The following is a 21,937-nucleotide window of genomic DNA, read 5'->3' as shown; positions in this document are numbered from 1 at the left end:
GATTAATTTAATTAATTGCATGGAAGTGGCATGTTAAATGCGACTTCACACTCCAAATCGCGACAAATTTATTATTTATTACCAGTTATTTATATAGTGCACACATATTCCGTAGCTCTTTACAGAGAGTATTGGCCATTCACATCAGTCCCTGCCCCAGTGGAGCTTACACTCTATATTCCCTACTACATGTACACATTCACACTAGGGTTAATTTTGTTGGGAGCCAATTAACCTACCATTATATTTTTGGATTGTGGGAGAAAACCGGAGTACCCGGAGGAAACCCACGCAAGTACGGGGAGAATATACAAACTCCACACAGTTAGGGCCATGGTGGGAATCGAACCCATTACCTTAGTACTGTGAGGCTGTAATGCTAACCATTACACCATCCGTACTGACCCATCACCGTACTGACAAATCACCATAGGTACAAACATCGTCAAGAGAACATACGTATCAGTGGAAATCGCACATTTACTAAGAATCGTTTTTGCAAATGTGCACGAATTCGCATAAAACTCGCACAAAATCAATGCACTGGTCATTGGGAGTGTGTTGACATGTGAAAACCATTTTTTCACTAAGTTCCATCAAAAGCCCCACCAAAACCGCACACAAATCCCACCTCAATGCACCACTTCCAAAAAGCAATGTGTGAAAACCATTATAATTAATGCCCCCTACACATTCGGCGATATGCCGCCGAGCTGCCCGACGGCGGATACGGCCGACGGGTGACACGGCGGCAGGGAGAGTGAAGATTCTTCACTCCCCCCATCACCTGGCTCCATAACAGTGCATGCTAATATGGACAAGCTCGTCCATATTGGCCTGCATGCATAAGCGACGGGGCACCAACGCTGAACGAGTGCGGGGCTGTGCATTGTTCATCGTTGGTGCCTACACACTAAACGATATGAACGAGTTCTCATTCATTAATGAACGAGAACGTTCATATCGTTTAGTAAAATCTATTAGTGTGTAGGGCCCATAAGACGTAACCAATCAGAACGCTAATAAAAGCCCACCAACCTACCCACAGCAGTAACTTTCTGCGATTACCCATGGCAGAGGCAAGTTATGGAGCAGTGTGGAAGCAGGCAGTGATTTCCTGTGGGCTGCTCCAGCTGACTGACAGGGCCCAGTAGCAAGAAACAGAACAGAGGAACCAGCAGGTGGGAATGTATTTGGGGAAGCTGTCCCTTCATTGCGACTTGTGGTGCAAACTGAGGTGCAATTACCTTTGTGTTGGCATGCGCCTTCTGTGGCATTCTATTGCGAATTATGGCGCATTACAATGTGTCTTCTGAAGTAACTTCCCATGCGAAAGCAGCAAAATCAACACAGATCGCACATGCCACAACGCGGCAACATACACCATCGAAAGACAGAGTTGGGTCAAATCTACTAAGAATTGATTTTTGGCGAGAATAGAAATAGCCCTTAATCGCCCCAAATTGATGGAACAAAGGGGGTCATTCCGAGTTGATCGCTCGCTAGCAGTTTTTAGCAGCTGTAGAAACGCTATGCCGCCGCCCACTGGGAGTGTATTTTAGCTTAGCAGAAGTGCGAACGAAAGGATCACAGAGCGGCTACAACGTTTTTTTGTGCAGTTTTAGAGTAGCTCAAACCTAATCAGCGCTTGCGATCACTTCAGACTGTTCAGTTCCTATTTTGACATCACAAACATGCCCTGCGTTCACCCAGCCATGCCTGCGTTTTTCTGAACACCTTCTGAAAATGGTCACCCAGAAACGCCCACTTCATGTCAATCACACTGCGGCCAGTAGTGCGACTGAAATGCTTCGCTAGACCCTGTGCAAAACGGCATCATTCGTTGTGCACGTACGACGCACGTGCGCATTGCGCCACATACGCATGCGCCGAACAGCCGTTTTTTAGCCTGATCGCTGCGCTGCGAATGCAGCTAGCGATCAACTCGGAATGACCCCCAAAAATCGCACATTTACTAGCAAGCGTTTTCACTTGCGTCTTTGTCTTTCTATGGTGTATGTTGTCACTTTGTGGCAAGTGTGATTCGTGTCGATTTTGCGGCTTTCACATGGGAAGTCATGTCAAGACACTAAAAAAAAGTACCTTGGTTTTGTGCATTAAGATGCAAGTTTTGAGCGATTTTGGTGCAAATTAGTGCGCATTCTCAAAGACAATTCTTAGTAAACGTGCAATTTCCACTAATACCTATGTTATCTTGACGATGTTTGTATCAATGGTGATTTGTCTTGATTTGGAGTGTGCAGTCGCATTCCATGCGATTCGCAAAATCGACTTTTTTCCAAAAAAAACCCATCAAATCGACCAAACTCAATTTCCCCCGTAGAGTACTGTACAATACAGATTTCACACTGAGAGGCGTAGAGTAGTGCAAGGCAATATGACATTAACTATTTCATGTTATCACTCGGCATTGGAGGTGCAAAATTAATAAATAAAGTTTCAAATCTCGATAATAAACTTTGTTTCACTTCTGTTACATGATCTCTTTTGTCCTACTGTATGTGTCCCTTTCCCAAGTGTATGTGAGAAAAACCAAACGGTTTATATACAGTACAGTACATTCATGGAAAGCTCAGTAACATAGGAGCAAATGAAGGGGCATAGGGCTTAATTCAGACCTGATCGCAGCAGCAAAATCTTTCTCTAATGGGTAAAACCATAAGCCTAATTCAGACCTGATCGCAGCAGCAAATTTGTTAGCTAATGGGCAAAACCATGTGCACTGCAGGGGGGGGGGGGGGGGGGGGGGCAGATATAACATGTGCAGAGAGAGTTAGATTTGGCTGGGTTATATTGTTTCTGTGCAGGGTAAATACTGGTTGCTTCATTTTTACACTACAGTTTAGATTTCTGTTTGAACACACCCCACCCAAATCTAACTCTCTCTCTGCACATGTTATATCTGCCCCCCCCCCCGCCCACCTGCAGTGCACATGGTTTTGCCCATCTGCTAACAAATTTGCTGCTGCGATCAGGTATGATTTAGGCCCCATGTGCACTGCAGGGGGAACAGATATAACGTGCAGAGAGAGTTAGATTTGGCTGGGTTATATTGTTTCTGTGCAGGGTAAATACTGGTTGTTTCATTTTTACACTACAGTTTAGATTTCTGTTTGAACACACCCCACCCAAATCTAACTCTCTCTCTGCACATGTTATATCTGCCCCCCGCCCACCTGCAGTGCACATGGTTTTGCCCATCTGCTAACAAATTTGCTGCTGCGATCAGGTCTGATTTAGGCCCCATGTGCACTGCAGGGGGAACAGATATAACGTGCAGAGAGAGTTAGATTTGGGTGGGTTATTTTGTTTCTGTGCAGGGTAAATACTATGTGCCTTATTTTTACATTGCAATGTAGATTTCAGTTTGAACACACCCCACCCAGATCTCTCTCTCCCTGCACATGTTATATCTGCCCCTTTACCCCCCCCCCCTCCCCCCAGCAGTGCATATGGTTTTGCCCATTAGAGAAAATTGTTGCTGCTGCGATCAGGTCTGAATTAGACCCATAGTTACCAAACTTTTTGCAGAAAATCCCCTGAAAACAGCTGCGGGACCTGCCGGGTATCTACTGGATATAAGAAGAGGAGTCCATGACAGATATCTGAGTTACATGACGCTGTCCCTCCATTTTCATTTGTAAAAGTAGCTCTCAAAGATTTCTATGGGGGCTGCTAAAATGTGAAATTTACCAACTCATTTCGGAGTTTGGCTCATTTCCTCCTTTTAGAGAATACATAGACCGTACCCTTAGATTTGCTCCTTTTGCTAATATTGTAGGCATTTTCTTCCCCTTCCAGAGAACCAGGTGAATTACCAGTTGGTTCGTAGACCAATTCAATTATTTTTTATTTATGTACTAACTTTGAGGACCTCCTGAAAACATGGCATGTTAGTAAGGTTGGAAACACCAGAGATGAATTATATAAGGACGCAATCTCTTCATCACCCTGTGATCCCAGGTAACGGTGCAGGCCACCTGTATAACATTGACAGCCATGAGCGCAGACCGATGCTACGCCACATTATATCCACTGCGGTCGCTGCGACAACGCACGCCGAGAGTAGCCATGATCGTCAGCGTCTGCATCTGGATAGGTAAGAACTTTCCTGTCATTCCACAGACCTTACTGTCAGAGCCATAATTTACATCTTCATTAATGTTCAGAACTGAGGTCTCATACAGGGACTAATGCAGAGTTGAATAAAGTCAGTTTTGCGTGTGCTCCTGAGCCGAGCGTATCACACCTGTTCTCAGGTAGATCTGAGCAGGTGTAGCACACCTTCAAACATCTCACACTAGGGAAGACGGACCAAAGGTATGCATCCAAAAGGGGCGTGTCCTCACTGCAAGGGGATGTGGCCTTGTGACACACCCTTGTTCCCGTCACTCTGGGGGAGTGCCCAGTACTCCCCAAGTCCCAGGCTCTCCCTCACACTGTTAAGATGCTGTGCACCTGCACTCTCTATTGAGAGGGTGCTCTCCCAACCCCTCCCACCCTCCTGTGGGACTCTGCGGCCCCCGAGTGGAAAGACGGGACAGTGCCCAGAAAAGTGGGATTGTTGGGGGTTATGGGTATAGGACTAGTGCTATAGGACTAGTGCTACCTGATAGCGGTGACAGGTATCAAACCAAGCATACCAATAAAGCCAGTCAAACTGCAGAGATGAGTATAGTTTTGCATAAGGGCAAATATATGCATTTAGTGCTTCACAAGATGCGGCCCTCTAGCTGCCGTGGAACTACACATCCCAGCATGCTCTGTCACAGTTTTAGCATACCCTACTAGGAAAACTGTGCTATAATTCCATAGCAGCTGGAGATCTGCGTGTTGAATACCCCTGGTGTATATGCCTCGGATTACCATAAGATTAGTCATGGCTCTTATGTTACAGACATTACATAGGACAGTAACTGCAGATGATAAAAGCCCTGTAAAATGGGCAAAGCCTGTGTAGAAGGTATGAGAGGAGCTCTCACAGGCTGGCGGTGGAATAGGTGTGTCAGCATAAGAACCAGTCCAGCAACACGTGAGGAGAAGGGAACACAAGCGCTTAATGAGGTTGGGCCATATAAAGATAATCTGAAGTGGAGAGTTACTGTACACTGGCACGTTCCGGACGTGTTAGACAGAGTGGGGGAGGAGACCAGAGTAGGCAATTACTGCAGTGTTTGGAGATTAGTTAAGAATGTAAATTGCTCAAATTTGATCCTTGATGGCATAGGAAAGCCTGTGAAAAACAGATATAGGGACAACACTGGGGATGTACATGAGATGTTGTACTGTAATGGAGAAAAGAAAACAGAAGGCTGATGAGGAAGACATGTTTGTACAGTATAGTAGCTGAGGAATATACAGTAAGAGAGTGAAAGGTCTTTGGCCCTCATTCCGAGTTGATCGCTCGCTAGCTACTTTTAGCAGCCGTGCAAACGCATAGGCGCCGCCCACGGGGGAGTGTATTTTAGCATAGCAGGAGTGCGAATGCCTGTGCAGCTGAGCGGCTGCAAACACATTTTCTCTGACGTCCTAGTGGATGCTGGGGACTCCGTAAGGACCATGGGGAATAGACGGCTCCGCAGGAGACTGGGCACACTAAAAGAAAGATTTGGTACTACCTGGTGTGCACTGGCTCCTCCCTCTATGCCCCTCCTCCAGACCTCAGTTAGATTTCTGTGCCCGGCCGAGCTGGATGCACACTAGGGGCTCTCCTGAGCTCCTAGAAAGAAAGTATATATTAGGTTTTTTATTTTACAGTGAGACCTGCTGGCAACAGGCTCACTGCAACGAGGGACTAAGGGGAGAAGAAGCGAACCTACCTGCTTGCAGCTAGCTTGGGCTTCTTAGGCTACTGGACACCATTAGCTCCAGAGGGATCGACCGCAGGACCCGTCCTTGGTGTTTGTTCCCGGAGCCGCGCCGCCGTCCCCCTTACAGAGCCAGAAGCAAGAAGATGGTCCGGAAAATCGGCGGCAGAAGACTTCAGTCTTCACCAAGGTAGCGCACAGCACTGCAGCTGTGCGCCATTGCTCCTCATACACACTTCACACTCCTGTCACTGAGGGTGCAGGGCGCTGGGGGGGGGCGCCCTGAGCAGCAATAATATCACCTTGGCTGGCAAAATAACCACAATATATAGCCCCAGAGGCTATATATGTGGTAATTACCCCTGCCAGAATACAGAAAAAAGCGGGAGAAAAGTCTGCCGAAAAAGGGGCGGAGCCATCTCCCTCAGCACACTGGCGCCATTATTCCCTCACAGTTCCGCTGGAAGGAAGCTCCCTGACTCTCCCCTGCAGTCTACACTACAGAAAAGGGTAAAAAAGAGAGGGGGGGCACAGATTTGAGGCGCAGTGAATATTATAACAGCTATAGGGGACATAATTCAGTTAGTCCCTGCATTATATAGCGCTCTGGTGTGTGCTGGCATACTCTATCTCTGTCTCCCCAAAGGGCTTTTGTGGGGTCCTGTCTCCTTTAAGAGCATTCCGTGTGTGTGTGTGTGTGTGTGTGTGTGTGTGTGTGTGTGTGTGTGTGTGTGTGTGTGTGTGTGTGTGTGCGGTGTGTCGGTACGGCTGTGTCGACATGTTTGATGAGGAGACTTATGTGGAGGCGGAGCAGATGCCTATAAATGTGATGTCACCCCCTGCGGGGCAGACACCTGAGTGGATGGACTTATGGAAGGAATTACGTGCAAGTGTCGACTCCTTACATAAAAAATTTGACGACAGGCCAAATACGGGACAGCCGGCTTCTCAGCCCGTGCCTGCCCAGGCAATTCAATGGCCATCAGGGGCTCTAAAACGCCCACTACCTCAGATGGCAGACACAGATGTCGACACGGATAACCAGTGTCGACAACGATGAGTCAAATTTAATGTCCACTAGGGCCATTCGTGGCATGATTGAGGCAATGAAAGAGGTTTTACACCTTTCTGATATAAACCCAGGTACCTCAAAAAAGGGTATTATGTTTGGGGAGAAAAAACTACCAATAGTTTTTCCCCCATCTGAAGAATTAAATGAAGTGTGTGAAGAAGCGTGGGCTTTCCCTGATAAGAAACTGGTGATTTCAAAAAAATTACTAATGGCGTTCCCTTTCTCGCCAGAGGATAGGTCACGTTGGGAAACTCCCCCTAGAGTGGATAAAGCGCTCACACGTTTGTCTAAAAAGGTGGCACTACCGTCTCCGGATACGGCCGCCCTAAAGGAACCTGCTGATAGAAAGCAGGAGGCTATCCTAAAGTCTATATATACACACACTGGTGTTATACTGAGACCAGCTATTGCTTCAGCGTGGATGTGCAGTGCTGCTGCTGCTTGGTCAGATTCCCTGTCAGAAAATATTGACACCCTGGACAGGGACACTATATTGCTTACCATAGAGCATATAAAAGACTCAGTCTTGTACATGAGAGATGCACAGAGGGAGATCTGCCGGCTGGCATCTAGAATAAGTGCATTGTCCATTTCTGCTAGGAGAGGCTATTGGACTCGGCAGTGGACAGGGGATGCAGATTCTAAAAGGCACATGGAAGTTTTGCCTTATAAGGGTGAGGAGTTATTCGGGGACGGTCTCTCAGACCTTGTTTCCACAGCAACGGCTGGGAAGTCAGCATTTTTACCCATGTCCCCTCACAGCCTAAGAAAGCGCCGTACTATCAGGTGCAGTCCTTTCGAACCCAGAAAAACAGGCGGGGAAAAGGCGGGTCCTTTCTGTCTAGAGGCAGAGGAAGGGGGAAGAAACTGCACCACGCAGCAGGTTCCCAGGAACAAAAGTCCTCCCCCGCTTCTTCCAAATCCGCCGCATGACGGTGGGGCTCCACAGGCGGAGCCAGGTACGGTGGGGGGCCGCCTCAAAAATTTCAGCGATCAGTGGGTTCGCTCACGGGTGGATCCCTGGATCCTTCAAGTAGTATCTCAGGGGTACAAGCTGGAATTCGAGGCGACTCCTCCCCGCCGTTTCCTCAAATCGGCCTTACCGACAATTCCCTCGAGCAGGGAGGCTGTACTAGAGGCAATTCACAAGCTGTATTCCCAGCAGGTGATAGTAAAAGTACCCCTACTTCAACAAGGACAGGGTTACTATTCCACACTGTTTGTGGTACCGAAACCGGACGGTTCGGTGAGACCCATTTTAAATTTGAAATCCTTGAACACATACATAAAAAAATCAAAGTTCAAGATGGAATCGCTCAGGGCGGTTATTGCAAGCCTGGACGAGGGGGATTACATGGTATCCCTGGACATCAAGGATGCTTACCTGCATGTCCCAATTTACCTTCCTCACCAGGAGTACCTCAGATTTGTGGTACAGGATTGTCATTACCAATTCCAGACACTACCGTTTGGACTGTCCACGGCACCGAGGGTGTTTACCAAGGTAATGGCAGAAATGATGATACTCCTTAGAAAAAAGGGAGTTTTAATTATCCCGTACTTGGACGATCTCCTAATAAAGGCGAGGTCCAGGGAGCAGTTACTGGTCGGAGTAGCACTATCTCGGGAAGTGCTACAACAGCATGGCTGGATTCTAAACATCCCAAAGTCACAACTGGTTCCTTCCACACGCTTACTGTTCCTGGGGATGATTCTGGACACAGAACAGAAAAAAGTGTTTCTCCCGCAGGAAAAAGCCAAGGAGCTGTCATCTCTAGTCAGAGACCTCCTAAAATCAAAACGGGTATCAGTGCATCACTGCACACGAGTCCTGGGAAAAATGGTGGCTTCATACGAAGCAATTCCATTCGGCAGGTTCCATGCAAGGACCTTCCAGTGGGACCTCTTGGACAAGTGGTCGGGATCGCATCTTCAGATGCATCGTCTGATAACCCTGTCTCCAGGGACCAGGGTGTCTCTACTGTGGTGGCTGCAGAGTGCTCATCCTCTAGAGGGCCGCAGATTCGGCATACAGGACTGGGTCCTGGTGACCACGGATGCCAGCCTTCGAGGCTGGGGAGCAGTCACACAGGGAAGAAACTTCCAAGGACTATGGTCAAGTCAGGAGACTTCCCTGCACATAAATATTCTGGAACTAAGGGCCATTTACAGTGCCCTAAGTCAGGCAAAACCCCTGCTTCAAAACCAGCCGGTACTGATCCAGTCAGACAACATCACGGCAGTCGCCCATGTAAACCGACAGGGCGGCACAAGAAGCAGGATGGCGATGGCAGAAGCCGCAAGGATTCTCCGATGGGCGGAAAATCACATAATAGCACTGTCGGCAGTGTTCATTCCGGGAGTGGACAACTGGGAAGCAGACTTCCTCAGCAGACACGACCTACACCCGGGAGAGTGGGGACTTCATCCAGAAGTCTTCCTACTGTTGGTAAACCGTTGGGAAAGGCCACAGGTGGACATGATGGCGTCCCGCCTCAACAAAAAGCTAAAGAGATATTGCGCCAGGTCAAGGGACCCTCAGGCGATAGCTGTGGACGCGCTAGTGACACCGTGGGTGTACCAGTCGGTCTATGTGTTCCCTCCTCTGCCCCTCATACCAAAGGTACTGAGAATAATAAGAAGGCGAGGAGTAAGAACGATACTCGTGGTTTCGGATTGGCCAAGAAGAGCTTGGTACCCGGAACTTCAAGAAATGTTATCAGAGGACCCATGGCCTCTACCGCTTAGACAGGATCTGCTACAGCAGGGGCCCTGTCTGTTCCAAGACTTACCGCGGCTGCGTTTGATGGCATGGCGGTTGAATTCCGGATCCTAAAGGAAAAGGGCATTCCGGAGGAAGTCATTCCTACGCTGATAAAAGCCAGGAAAGAAGTAACCGCAAACCATTATCACCGCATTTGGCGAAAATATGTTGCGTGGTGTGAGGCCAGGAAGGCCCCCACAGAGGAATTTCAGCTGGGTCGTTTTCTGCACTTCCTACAGTCAGGAGTGACTATGGGCCTAAAATTGGGTTCCATTAAGGTCCAGATTTCGGCTCTGTCGATTTTCTTCCAGAAAGAACTGGCTTCACTGCCTGAAGTTCAGACTTTTGTAAAGGGAGTGCTTCATATTCAGCCCCCTTTTGTGCCTCCTGTGGCACCTTGGGATCTCAATGTGGTGTTGAGTTTCCTAAAATCACATTGGTTTGAACCACTTAAAACCGTGGATCTCAAATATCTCACGTGGAAAGTGGTCATGTTATTGGCCTTGGCTTCGGCCAGGCGTGTGTCAGAATTGGCGGCTTTGTCGTGTAAAAGCCCTTATCTGATTTTCCATATGGATAGGGCAGAATTGAGGACTCGTCCCCAGTTTCTCCCTAAGGTGGTATCAGCTTTTCACTTGAACCAACCTATTGTAGTGCCTGCGGCTACTAAGGACTTGGAGGATTCCAAGTTACTGGACGTAGTCAGGGCCTTGAAAATTTATGTTTCCAGGACGGCTGGAGTCAGGAAAACTGACTCGCTTTTTATCCTGTATGCACCCAACAAAATAGGTGCTCCTGCTTCTAAGCAGACTGTTGCTCGCTGGATTTGTAGCACAATTCAGCTGGCGCATTCTGCGGCTGGTTTGCCGCATCCTAAATCAGTTAAAGCCCATTCCACGAGGAAGGTGGGCTCATCTTGGGCGGCTGCCCGAGGGGTCTCGGCTTTACAACTTTGCCGAGCTGCTACTTGGTCAGGGGCAAACACGTTTGCTAAATTCTACAAATTTGATACCCTGGCTGAGGAGGACCTTGAGTTCTCTCATTCGGTGCTGCAGAGTCATCCGCACTCTCCCGCCCGTTTGGGAGCTCTGGTATAATCCCCATGGTCCTTACGGAGTCCCCAGCATCCACTAGGACGTCAGAGAAAATAAGAATTTACTCATCGGTAATTCTATTTCTCGTAGTCCGTAGTGGATGCTGGGCGCCCATCCCAAGTGCGGATTGTCTGCAATACTTGTATATAGTTATTGCCTAACTAAAGGGTTATTGTTGAGCCATCTGTTGAGAGGCTCAGTTGTTATTCATACTGTTAACTGGGTATAGTATCACGAGTTATACGGTGTGATTGGTGTGGCTGGTTTGAGTCTTACCCGGGATTCAAAATCCTTCCTTATTGTGTCAGCTCTTCCGGGCACAGTATCCTAACTGAGGTCTGGAGGAGGGGCATAGAGGGAGGAGCCAGTGCACACCAGGTAGTACCAAATCTTTCTTTTAGTGTGCCCAGTCTCCTGCGGAGCCGTCTATTCCCCATGGTCCTTACGGAGTCCCCAGCATCCACTACGGACTACGAGAAATAGAATTACCGGTGAGTAAATTCTTATTTTGTGCAGAACAAGACCAGCCCTGTAGTTATTTATTCTGTGTGATGATTGCTGCGATGAGTGACACGGTAATGACGTCAGACACCCGCCCAGCCACGCCTGCGTTTTTCCAAACACTCCCAGAAAACGGCCAGTTGCCACCCAGAAACTCCCATTTCCTGTCAATCTCCCTGCGTTCGCCAGTGCGACTGAAAGCGTCGCTAGAACCTGTGCAAAACCACGATGCTCTTTGTACCCGTACGCCGAACGTGCGCATTGCGGTGATATGCATGCGCAGTTTTGCCAGTTTTTTAAATGATCGCTACGCAGCGAACAACGCCAGCTAGAGATCAACTCGGAATGAGGGCCTTTGTCTGGGGTACAGTACAGAAGTGACAGGTTTTGAAGGTATTGATGGAATATAGGGGTTCAAGGAAAGACTAGCCCAAAAACTTGTAGCCACACAATGCAATGTATCCTTAGTGACCACTATTCTATAATAGCTCAATTCCGGGGGCCACACAGATTTCTGGTTATTCTACTATTATGCACGCCACTAAAATCTCCTGTAACTTTACAACACAGCCCCCCTAAATCTCTGCTGATGCTACAAGGCAGACCCCTAAAATCTCAGGTGGCTGTATAATGCACTCCACATCTAATGTGTCATTGTTATACAGTCCACATCGCAGATCTTTACTATACAAACCCCAGGCCTATGGTGACTTTACTATATACACCTCCAGTGTCTGGGTATTATACTACCCAGACACCATACCTGGTTGGGAAGGACGCAGAAGATGTTCCTTGCCCATTTCAAACAAGGCACAATGGTCATGGAACATCTTTACTGCCTGGCAGGAGATGTGCACCAACGGGTGGTATTCAGTATGCCGGCTGTTGGGATCCCGGCGCTCAGTATACCGACGCAGGAATCCCGACACACTGCATACCGACAACTATTCTCCCTCTTGGGGTCCATGACCCCACTGCGCCACCGTGCCTGTAGCGTGGTGAGCGCAACGATCCTGCAAGGGGCCCATTTGCGCTTGCCCAGCTGCTGGCATGCTGGCGATCGGGATCCCGGCGCCGGTATGCTGGGCGCCGGGATCCCGATCGCCGGCATAACATACTACACCCGCACCAACAAGTGAAGCAGTACGAGGCAGTTGATACTGACCCCGGGAAGATGTCACCCTGCCTCCTGTATCAGCCCGTCCTTGCCCAAACTGGTTTTCATATATCAGAATCCATGGTGGTCTCTTCTTTTTATCAACAGGCTCTCTCCTGCTATCCACGCCGATCATCCCGTATCAGAAGATACAGAAGGGTTACTGGTATGGCCCACGGACATACTGCATAGAGCAGTTTCCTTCAGACGCGCTAAAGAAAGCCTGTATTCTGTATCAGTTTCTGGCGGTCTACCTACTGCCGCTGCTGACCATTTGCTTGTGCTATTCATTAATGCTGAAGAGGGTAGGACAACCAGTAGTGGAGCCAATGGACAACAACTACCAGGTAAAATGATAAATCCATCAAGGTTTATGATCCCAAAAAAGATGTACTAATTTCTATGGATGGAATTCAATTGTTTGAAAAGTCGGTTGGGTGTTTTTTTCCCCCTGTCTGTTAGATAGGAAGAAACAGACTCCCAACTGACTTTTCAAACAATTGAATAACCCCCTATATATGTTCTATGCACTGTTTTCTTATGCCACACTGTATCCCGAGCAGAGCAAGTAACTGGGAGGCTTCATATTTAGGGGTCTATTCATTAAGCAGTGAAAAGTGTGGAGAAGTGAGCCAGTGGAGAAGTTGCCCATGGCAACCAATCAGCATTGAAGTAACATTTATAATATACATACTATACAAGTGTACAGAGCAGTTGATTGGTTGCCATGAGCAACTTCTCCACAGCCTCACTTCTCCACTGTTTTCACTACTTCATGTATAGACCCCTTAGTCATACACGTGTAGACACTAACATTCCATGCTCAGCCTGAATGGCCGGGTCTGATGGGACATTATGATGATTGGATGATTAAATGGCTGGGTCTAGTTATGAAGTGACCAGACTTACAGTCGTTTGTGATTGACATCATAAATCCAGGGCAGATGCAGCAGTCAATTAGGCACATACAAGCTGTAACCTGTGTTCAGTTGGGTCTACAAAGGACAAAATTGCAGCTTGTTAACGGCACCTTAACTGTTTGATGTACAATCAAAGCTGTTATTCTTTGGGATCCGTTCAGGATACCGGTGTTCGGCATCCCGGCAGTTGGAATACCGAAATCCTGACACTGCTTGGAATGCTGACATTCTGACATGGATCAAAATACCGGCATCGTTGTCCCTGAACTCCGGAATTCCGAACGACCTCTGCCCGGGGGGGGGGGGGGGGTTTAGGTTTAAGCTGCGGGGAGAGGGTTATGGTTAGGTTGCAGGGTAGGGAGGGTTAGGGTTAAGCTGCGGGAAGGGGGGATTAGGTTTAGGCACCCCCTGGGAAGGGTTAGGCTGTAGGGAAGGGACCATTAGGTTTAGGCTGCAGGGAGAGGGGGTTAGGTTTAGGAACCTCCGGCGAGGGTTAGGCTGTGGGAAGGGAGGGTTAGGCTGCAGGTGCGGGGGAAGGTTAGGGTTAGGCTGTGGGAAGGGAGGGGTAGAGTTAGGAGGGTAAGGGTGAACATTCTTACCCAACCCCTGTCGGGATTCTCTGCTTCGGGATGCCGGTGTGGGTCATATGAGCGCCGGCATCCCATATATCGTATGTATTCCGATTCTTCTGCTGATGTCAATGTCCATATCTTTGTTAGAAGGTTCCGCTCATGCCCACATAATCGTGTCCATTCCTCTTGCAGCGCGGGATTACATACGGAATGACTCGATTATTTCTACAGACCAGAGTCATCACACAGTATAATGTACACTAGAGCCATCACATCATATATAGCAGTCCTGAGTTCTACCCTCTTTCCCTAAAGACAACTTGCACTATTTGCGGTGTCCAATGCTATGTTCCTTTGTCATGTTATTACCGCAGTCATAAATTATTATGTCAACATGGTACGTACAATCTATTTCTGAAGTCCATATAGCAAAACTCATAGGGGTATCTGCAATTGCGGTCGAATTGCCGCAAATGTCGAAAAACGGGCCATTTTCGACAAAAAAAAAAATTCGACAATGCAATACAGTACTTTTCGACAAAAAAACGGACTTTTCAGATTCGACCTTTGGAAATTCGACAGTTGACAAATTCGACATTTCTGCAATGGTAAAAATGCGGCTTTTCGACAAAAGTATATTCAATTGAAAAATGTCGAATCGACAACAGTGGTTTTCGACAGTAAATTCGTCAATTTCATTCCGCCTCACTTTGCTGGCGGAATCTAATAAAAAAAATTTAAAACATGTTTTTTTTTATTGCTAATAGCATATCTATTTATATTAGAAGGGATTAGGTACTTGGTTTGTCTATTAGGATTTACAACTATTATTTATATATTTTTTAAAATAATATTTTTTTTTAAAACTGACTAAAATAGAGACCGCATGGTTTTCAGTGGGAAGGGGTGGGAATGTGTTAAAATCCTGGAAAAAAATGCGTGGGGTCCCCCCTCCTAAGCATAACCAGCCTCGGGCTCTTTGAGCCGGTCCTGGTTGTAAAAATACGGGGGGGAAATTGACAGGGGATCCCCCGTATTTTTAGAATCAGCACCGGGCTCTGCGTCCGGTCCTGGTGCAAAAAATACAGGGGGCAAAAGACGTAGGGGTCCCCCGTATTTTGAACACCAGCACCGGGCTCCACTAGTCAGAGAGATAATGCCACAGCTGGGGGGACACTTTTATATCGGTCCCTGCGGCCCTGGCATTAAATCACTAACTAGTTGCGATTAATGTACAGTTTTCTAATACCCCTCCGAAGATTCTAGCCACCCCAGTCAAGTCACTTTTACAGAATCTGGGTAACGGGCATTTGGTATCCAGTATTTATACAAGTATGCTCCGCTCTCACTACTCTGACCCATTATCCTCTCTTAGAAATAAATGGGAATCGGACCTGGAAACAATTTCTGACGAGGTATGGGAGAATGCTCTTTGCTCCCCACGGTTATCTACCACCACCACTAGATATCAGCAAATCCAATTGTTTATTATACACAGAGTGTACATGACACCAGTGAGATTGGCCCGCATGGGCGGTACTCATACTACCAGATGTCCTAAATGTGGCAGTCTGGATGCTGATTTTTGGCACATTATTTGGCTTTGCCCCAGGATGGCAGTGTTTTGGTCTGGTATTATTAACATTATGGTGTCGACTGGTATTCCATTGGATGTGTGTACTCCGGTGGTATGTGTGTTGTCGGCTTTGGAGGAAGAGGCCCTGGATGCTCCTAGCAGACGATATCTGATTAATCTGTGTGCTTTAGCCAAGGTGTGTGTCGCTAGACTATGGTTGGCTAAGGATGCTCCCACAGTACAGTCATGGGTTTCGCTTGTCAATGAAACGGCTGCTCACGAAAAATATGTATACATGGCCAGAAAAGCAAGGAAAAAGTATCACGACCTATGGGGCAGATGGCTCAGCTCTCCTAATTCAACGAACCATAGTGACTGATTACTTGCTATAGTGTGACCAATATGAGGATGGGATGGAGGGATGGGCCATGTACCATGGGGATTGTGTTGAAGTATGTAGGTGGGTCTGTACTGATAGCGTTGTTTTTCCCTCTCGTGTATCGCCCATGGGGCCGCGGCCAGCCACCCATTTGCCCGGGTTTGAGGTTATGTGTTGTACAAATATAGTTGGTTGGTTAGTTCTTGAGATATACATGATTATTATATTTGAATAATTTGTCTCCATATCTGTCACTTCTCCTGATTTATAAATGTATATGCGTGAGTGGAGCCTGCACATCTCACATGCTGTGATTGAATTTTTTTTGATGGGAATCTGCGTATTCCCTTATCTGGAATATTGTATGTTTGGTAGTTTTGTTGTATTGTTTAATTGCAAAGTGAAAAACCAATAAAAAATTATTGAATTTAAAAAAAAATCACTAACTAGTCACCCCTGGCCGGGGTACCCTGGAGGAGTGGGGACCCCTTAAATCAAGGGGTCCGCCCCTCCAGCCACCCAAGGGCCAGGGGTGAAGCCCGAGGCTGTCCCCCCCATCCATGGGCTGCTGACGGGGGGCTGAAAGCCTTGTGGAAAATCAAAGAATATTGTTTTTTGCAGAAGAACTACAAGTCCCAGCAAACCTCCCCCGCAAGCTGGTACTTGGAGAACCACAAGTACCAGCATGCGGGGGTAAAACGGGCCCGCTGGTACCTGTAGTTCTTCTGCAAAAAAAATACCCAAATAAAAACAGGACACGCACATCTTGAAAGTAAAACTTGATTACATACATGCCGACACACACATACTTACCTATGTGGACACGCCGACTCTGGCCACGTCTCCGTCTGTCGACAGAATCTGGGGTACCTGAAAATAAATTTATACTCCCCTAAATCCATTGTCCTGTTATTATTTGTAATCCACGTACTTGCCAAAAAAACAAACCGCATTTACCCGATCCACACGGACTGAAAGGGGTCCCATGTTTACACATGGGACCCCTTTCCCCGAATGCTGACACCCCCTGTGACTCCTGTCACTGAGGGTCCCTTCAGGCAATCAGGGAGCGCCACGTCGTGGCACTCTCCTGATTGGCTATGCGCGTTTGAGCTGCCAGACAGCGCATTGCACAGCCGCTCCATTATCTTCAATGGTGGGAACTTTGCGGTCAGCGGTGAGGTCACCCGCGGTCAGCGGCTGACCGCGAGTAACCTCACCGCTGACCGCAAAGTTCCCACCATTGAATATAATGGAGGGGCTGTGCGATGCGCTGTCTGCCAGCTCAGACGCGCATAGGCAATCAGGAGAGTGCCACAACGTGGCGCTCCCTGATTGCCTGAAGGGACCCTCTGTGACAGGAGTCACAGGGGGTGTCAGCATTCAGGGAAAGGGGTCCCATGTGTAAACATGGGACCCCTTTCAGTCCGTGTGGATCGGGTAAATGCGGTTTGTTTTTTTGCCAAGTACGTGGATTACAAATAATAACAGGACACTGGATTTAGGTGAGTATAATTTTATTTTCAGGTACCCCGGATTCTGTCGACAGACAGAGACGTGGCCAGAGTCGGCGTGTCCACATAGGTAAGTATGTGTGTGTCGGCATGTATGTAATAAAGTTTTACTTTCACGGTGTCTGTGTCCTGTTTTTATTTGGGTATTTTTTTTGCAGTAGAACTACAGGTACCAGCGAGCCCGTTTTACCCCCGCATGCTGGTACTTGTGGTTCTCCAAGTACCAGCTTGCGGGGGAGGCTTGCTGGGACTTGAAGTTCTGCTGCAAAAAACAATATTCTTTTATTTTTACACATGGTTATCAGCCCCCCATCTGCAGACCTTGGATTGGGGGGTACAGCCTCGGGCTTCACCCCTGGCCCTTGGGTGGCTGGAGGGGGGGACCCCTTGATTTAAGGGGTCCCCACTCCTCCAGGGTACCCCGGCCAGGGGTGACTAGTTGGGTATTTAATGCCACGGCCGCAGGGACCGATATAAAAGTGTCCCCCGGCTGTGGCATTATCTTTCCAGCTAGTGGAGCCCGGTGCTGGTGTAAAAAATACGGGGGACCCCTACGTCTTCTGTCCCCCGTATTTTTTGCACCAGGACCGGATGCAGAGCCCGGTGCTGGTTCTAAAAATACGGGGGATTCCCTGTCAATTTTCCCCCCGTATTTTTACAACCAGGACCGGCTCAAAGAGCCCGAGGCTGGTTATGCTTAGGAGGGGGGACCCAACGCAATTTGTTTTCGGGTTTTTTAACGATTTTTGTGCCGTCGGAAAAGTCGAATCCAGGACGCACTTATCCGTCAATTGGTCCGTTTTTCGACAGCGGGACTGTCGAATCCATTTTTTATTGAATATGTCGAATTCCGGCACCCGCCGGCCGGAATTCGACGGTCGAATTGTGTCGAATTTAAAAACGGGCGAAAAAATGCCGCAATTCGCCCGGAATTGCATATACCCCATAAAGCGCAAATACAGACATAATTCACCATCCGTAATTTTGAGGTCTATTTATCACTATTCTTACTGTTCCCACTCCTGGCTTCCCCTATCCATCCTATTATGTAGATTTATCGATAGGGCCTTATTATATAATAGCCTACAGATGCAGGTTTGGGCGCAATCCCAGTAAGTTAGCCAATGTACTAAAGTGGCAATAGTTTAAAAGGCAAAACCGATCGGGTAATTCATTGTTGCTGTAAAAATATGGACTTACTGGCCAGAATTACCCATTTCTCAGACTCTGAATATGATGGACTGTTTTAAGTTTTGTATAATTAATTAAATGATTCGTCCCTTGGTTTTTATTTTTACATGTGTGACAGAAGAATTTAAAGCATAAAATACATGTAGGAGAAGGAATTGATAACCGATAGATAAGTATAATATTGGGCCTGATTTAGAGATGGACGTAAACCTGATTTTCTCGCAGTTGATTATCACCAGATTGCGCAGACGTGTAAGTCTCAGCGGCTGCAGCATTTGCATATTTTGGCACAGCCGCTACGTATAGCTATGCAGCTGGGAAAGCATGTGACTACATTTCTGAATCAGGTCTAATATGAGCGTGAACTTATTGATTGAATAATATTATTCCGCTCTATACCAGGTCCAGCTACTGTCTGAGAGGACCATCGCTATGAGAAGCAAAATCTCCAAAATGGTGATTGTGATTGTCCTCCTATTTACCATTTGCTGGGGGCCCATTCAGCTCTTCAGCCTCTTCCAGGGGTTCTACCCAGGATTCCAAGCCAACTACGCCACGTACAAGATCAAGACCTGGGCCAATTGCATGTCCTACGCCAATTCATCCATCAACCCCATTGTGTACGGGTTCATGGGCGCCAGCTTCAGGAAGTCCTTTAAGAAAGCTTTTCCTTTTATGTTCCGGAATAAAATCAGGGACGGGAGCATCACGTCTGGAACCGTCAATAACGAAATGAAGTTTGTTGCCATGGAATCGACAAACAATGAGTTGAAGTAAGGTTGGTGGGAGCTGGGGGGTATTTATTACCATCGGATGGATGTCAGAAGCGGAGATGACCTGATTTGGCAAGATGGTGATGACAAATAATAGACCTGAGTGCGGTAATGCACTATGGATTCAGACATCCTGAATGTATCATTAAGGTAATTTTCCTATTGTTGAGGAAATGTGATTCACTTTCTCTACTGTATGATTGTTCAAACCTCTCTGGGCGATTTCAGCTGGATTTTTACCATACAAATGTGGGTTTCTACCTGAAAAATGTCTTGTGTCTTGTCTGTAATAAATCTCTATTTTGTATTAATACTGGTCTGCTCATTAAAGGGAAATGTTACACTGACGAACATCTACAGTATCCTGGCCGGCTGATATGCAGTGAAAGGACATGTCCTGTCGTATATTATAATCTTTATTTATTCTCCCTGAATCAATGTCACATAACAATGGGGGTCATTCCAAGTTGATCGCTCGCTAGCTACTTTTAGCAGCCGTGCAAACGCATAGTCGCCGCCCACGGGGGAGTGTGTTTTCGCTTTGCAAGTGTGCGAACGCGTGTGCAGCCGAGCAGGACGAAAAAGTTTTTTGCAGTTTCAGAGTAGCTCTGGACTTACTCAGCCGCTGCGATCACTTCAGTCTTTTTGGTCCCGGAATTGACGTCAGACACCCGTCCTGCAAACGCTTGGACACGCCTGTGTTTTTCCAAACACTCCCAGAAAACGGTCAGTTGCCACCCACAAACGTCCTCTTCCTGTCAATCTCCTTGCGATCGGCTGTGCGAATGGATTCTTCGTTAAATCTATCGCCCAGCAACTATCTGCTTTGTACCCGTATGACGCACCTGCGCATTGCGGTGCATACGCATGCGCAGTAGTGACCTGAGCGATGCGCTGCGAAAAACGACAGCGAGCGATCAACTCGGAATGACCCCCAATGACAGGTACACAGACTAGTGACATACTATGCAAGTGAAGGAGGTGGCAGGCTCACCCACATTACTCTAGTTTACAAAAGCATAGCCCATCTCTGTACACGTATAATGCATTTTCTCTTACGTCCTAGAGGATGCTGGGGACTCCGTAAGGACCATGGGGTATAGACGGGCTCCGCAGGAGACATGGGCACTCTAAAGACTTTAGATGGGTGTGCACTGGCTCCTCCCTCTATGCCCCTCCTCCAGAACCCAGTTAGATCCTGTGCCCAGAGGAGACTGGATGCACTGCAGGGGAGCTCTACTGAGTTTCTCTAAAAATACTTTTTGTTAAGTTTTTTTATTTTCAGGGAGCACTGCTGGCAACAGGCTCCCTGCTTCGTGGGACTGAGGGGAGAGACGCAGACCTACTTTACTGATAGGCTCTGCTTCTTAGGCTACTGGACACCATTAGCTCCAGAGGGTCGGAACACAGGTGTCGTCCTCGCTGTTCGTCCCGGAGCCGCGCCGCCGTCCTTCTCACAGAGCCGGAAGATAGAAGCTGGGTGAGTATAAGAAGAAAGAAGACTTCACAGGCGGCAGAAGACTTCAGATCTTCACTGAGGTACCGCGCGGCGGTAATGCTGCGCGCCATTGCTCCCACACATACACACACAGAAGGCACTGTAAGGGTGCAGGGCGCAGGGGGGGGGGGCACCCTGGGCAGCAATATTAACCTCAAGGGACACTGGCTAATATATTAGATACTGCGGAGGCAGTATATTGAAAAACCCCCTCCAGTATAAAGAATTTGAGCGGGACCGAAGCCCGCCGTTGAGGGGGCGGAGCTTGATCCTCCAGCACTAACCAGCGCCATTTTTCTCCACAGCAAGCTGCAGAGAAGCTGCTCCCCGGACTCTCCCCTGCTGAGCAAGTACAGAGGGCAAAAAAGAGTGGGGGGGGGGGGACATTTAATTGGCGCAGTGAGTATATTATTTATTCTATAAAAGAGCGCTGTACAGTCTGGGATTTTATTCCAGTGTCCAGTGGCGCTGGGTGTGTGCTGGCATACTCTCTCTCTGTCTCTCCAAAGGGCCTTATTGGGGGGCTGTCCCCATAATTTTATATCCCAGTGTGTGGGGGGGTGTCAGTATATGTGTGTCGACATGTCTGAAGCAGATGGCTCGTCTAAGGAGAAGGTAGAGCAGATGATTGTGGTGTCTCCGTCGGCGCAGCCGACACCTGATTGGACACCTGATTGGTTGGATATGTGGAATGTTTTAAATGCAAATGTGTCTTTATTACATAAAAGATTGGACAAAGCAGAGTCCAGAGAAAAAGCAGGGAGTCAAACCATGGCTTTGACTGTGTCACAAGGCCCTTCGGGCTCTCATTAACGTCCCCTGTCCCAGGTAGCAGACACTGATACCGACACGGATTCTGACTCCAGTGTCGACTACGATGATGCGAGGTTACACCCAAGGGTGGCCAAAAGTATTCATTATATGATTATTGCAATAAAAGATGTTTTGCATATCACAGAGGACCCCTCGGTGCCTGACACGAGGGTATGCATGTTTAACGAGAAGAAACCTGAGGTAACCTTTCCCCCATCTCATGAGCTGAACGCTTTATTTGAAAAAGCTTGGGAAACTCCAGACAAGAAACTGCAGATTCCCAAGA

The 21,937-nt window shown here is 47.7% G+C and overlaps 1 protein-coding gene across 1 annotated transcript in view; it reads left to right on the top strand.

The window, feature by feature from the left end:
• LOC134956676 (G-protein coupled receptor 54-like) overlaps positions 1-19,651 on the top strand; it is a 39,625-nt gene extending 19,974 nt beyond the window's left edge. Inside the window, exons 3-5 of the mRNA XM_063938689.1 lie at positions 3,985-4,120; positions 12,524-12,762; positions 18,970-19,651. Of these exons, the coding sequence (XP_063794759.1) occupies positions 3,985-4,120; positions 12,524-12,762; positions 18,970-19,344 (750 nt within the window). The 3' untranslated portion in view covers positions 19,345-19,651. The remainder of the gene's footprint in view (positions 1-3,984; positions 4,121-12,523; positions 12,763-18,969) is intronic.
• Positions 19,652-21,937: the final 2,286 nt, after the last annotated feature.

This window comes from Pseudophryne corroboree, chromosome 9 (genome assembly GCF_028390025.1).
Source record: "Pseudophryne corroboree isolate aPseCor3 chromosome 9, aPseCor3.hap2, whole genome shotgun sequence".
Lineage (NCBI taxonomy): Eukaryota > Metazoa > Chordata > Amphibia > Anura > Myobatrachidae > Pseudophryne > Pseudophryne corroboree.
The sequence above is the reverse complement of the archived record's forward strand: the minus strand, read 5'-3'. Positions and strand labels throughout refer to the sequence as shown.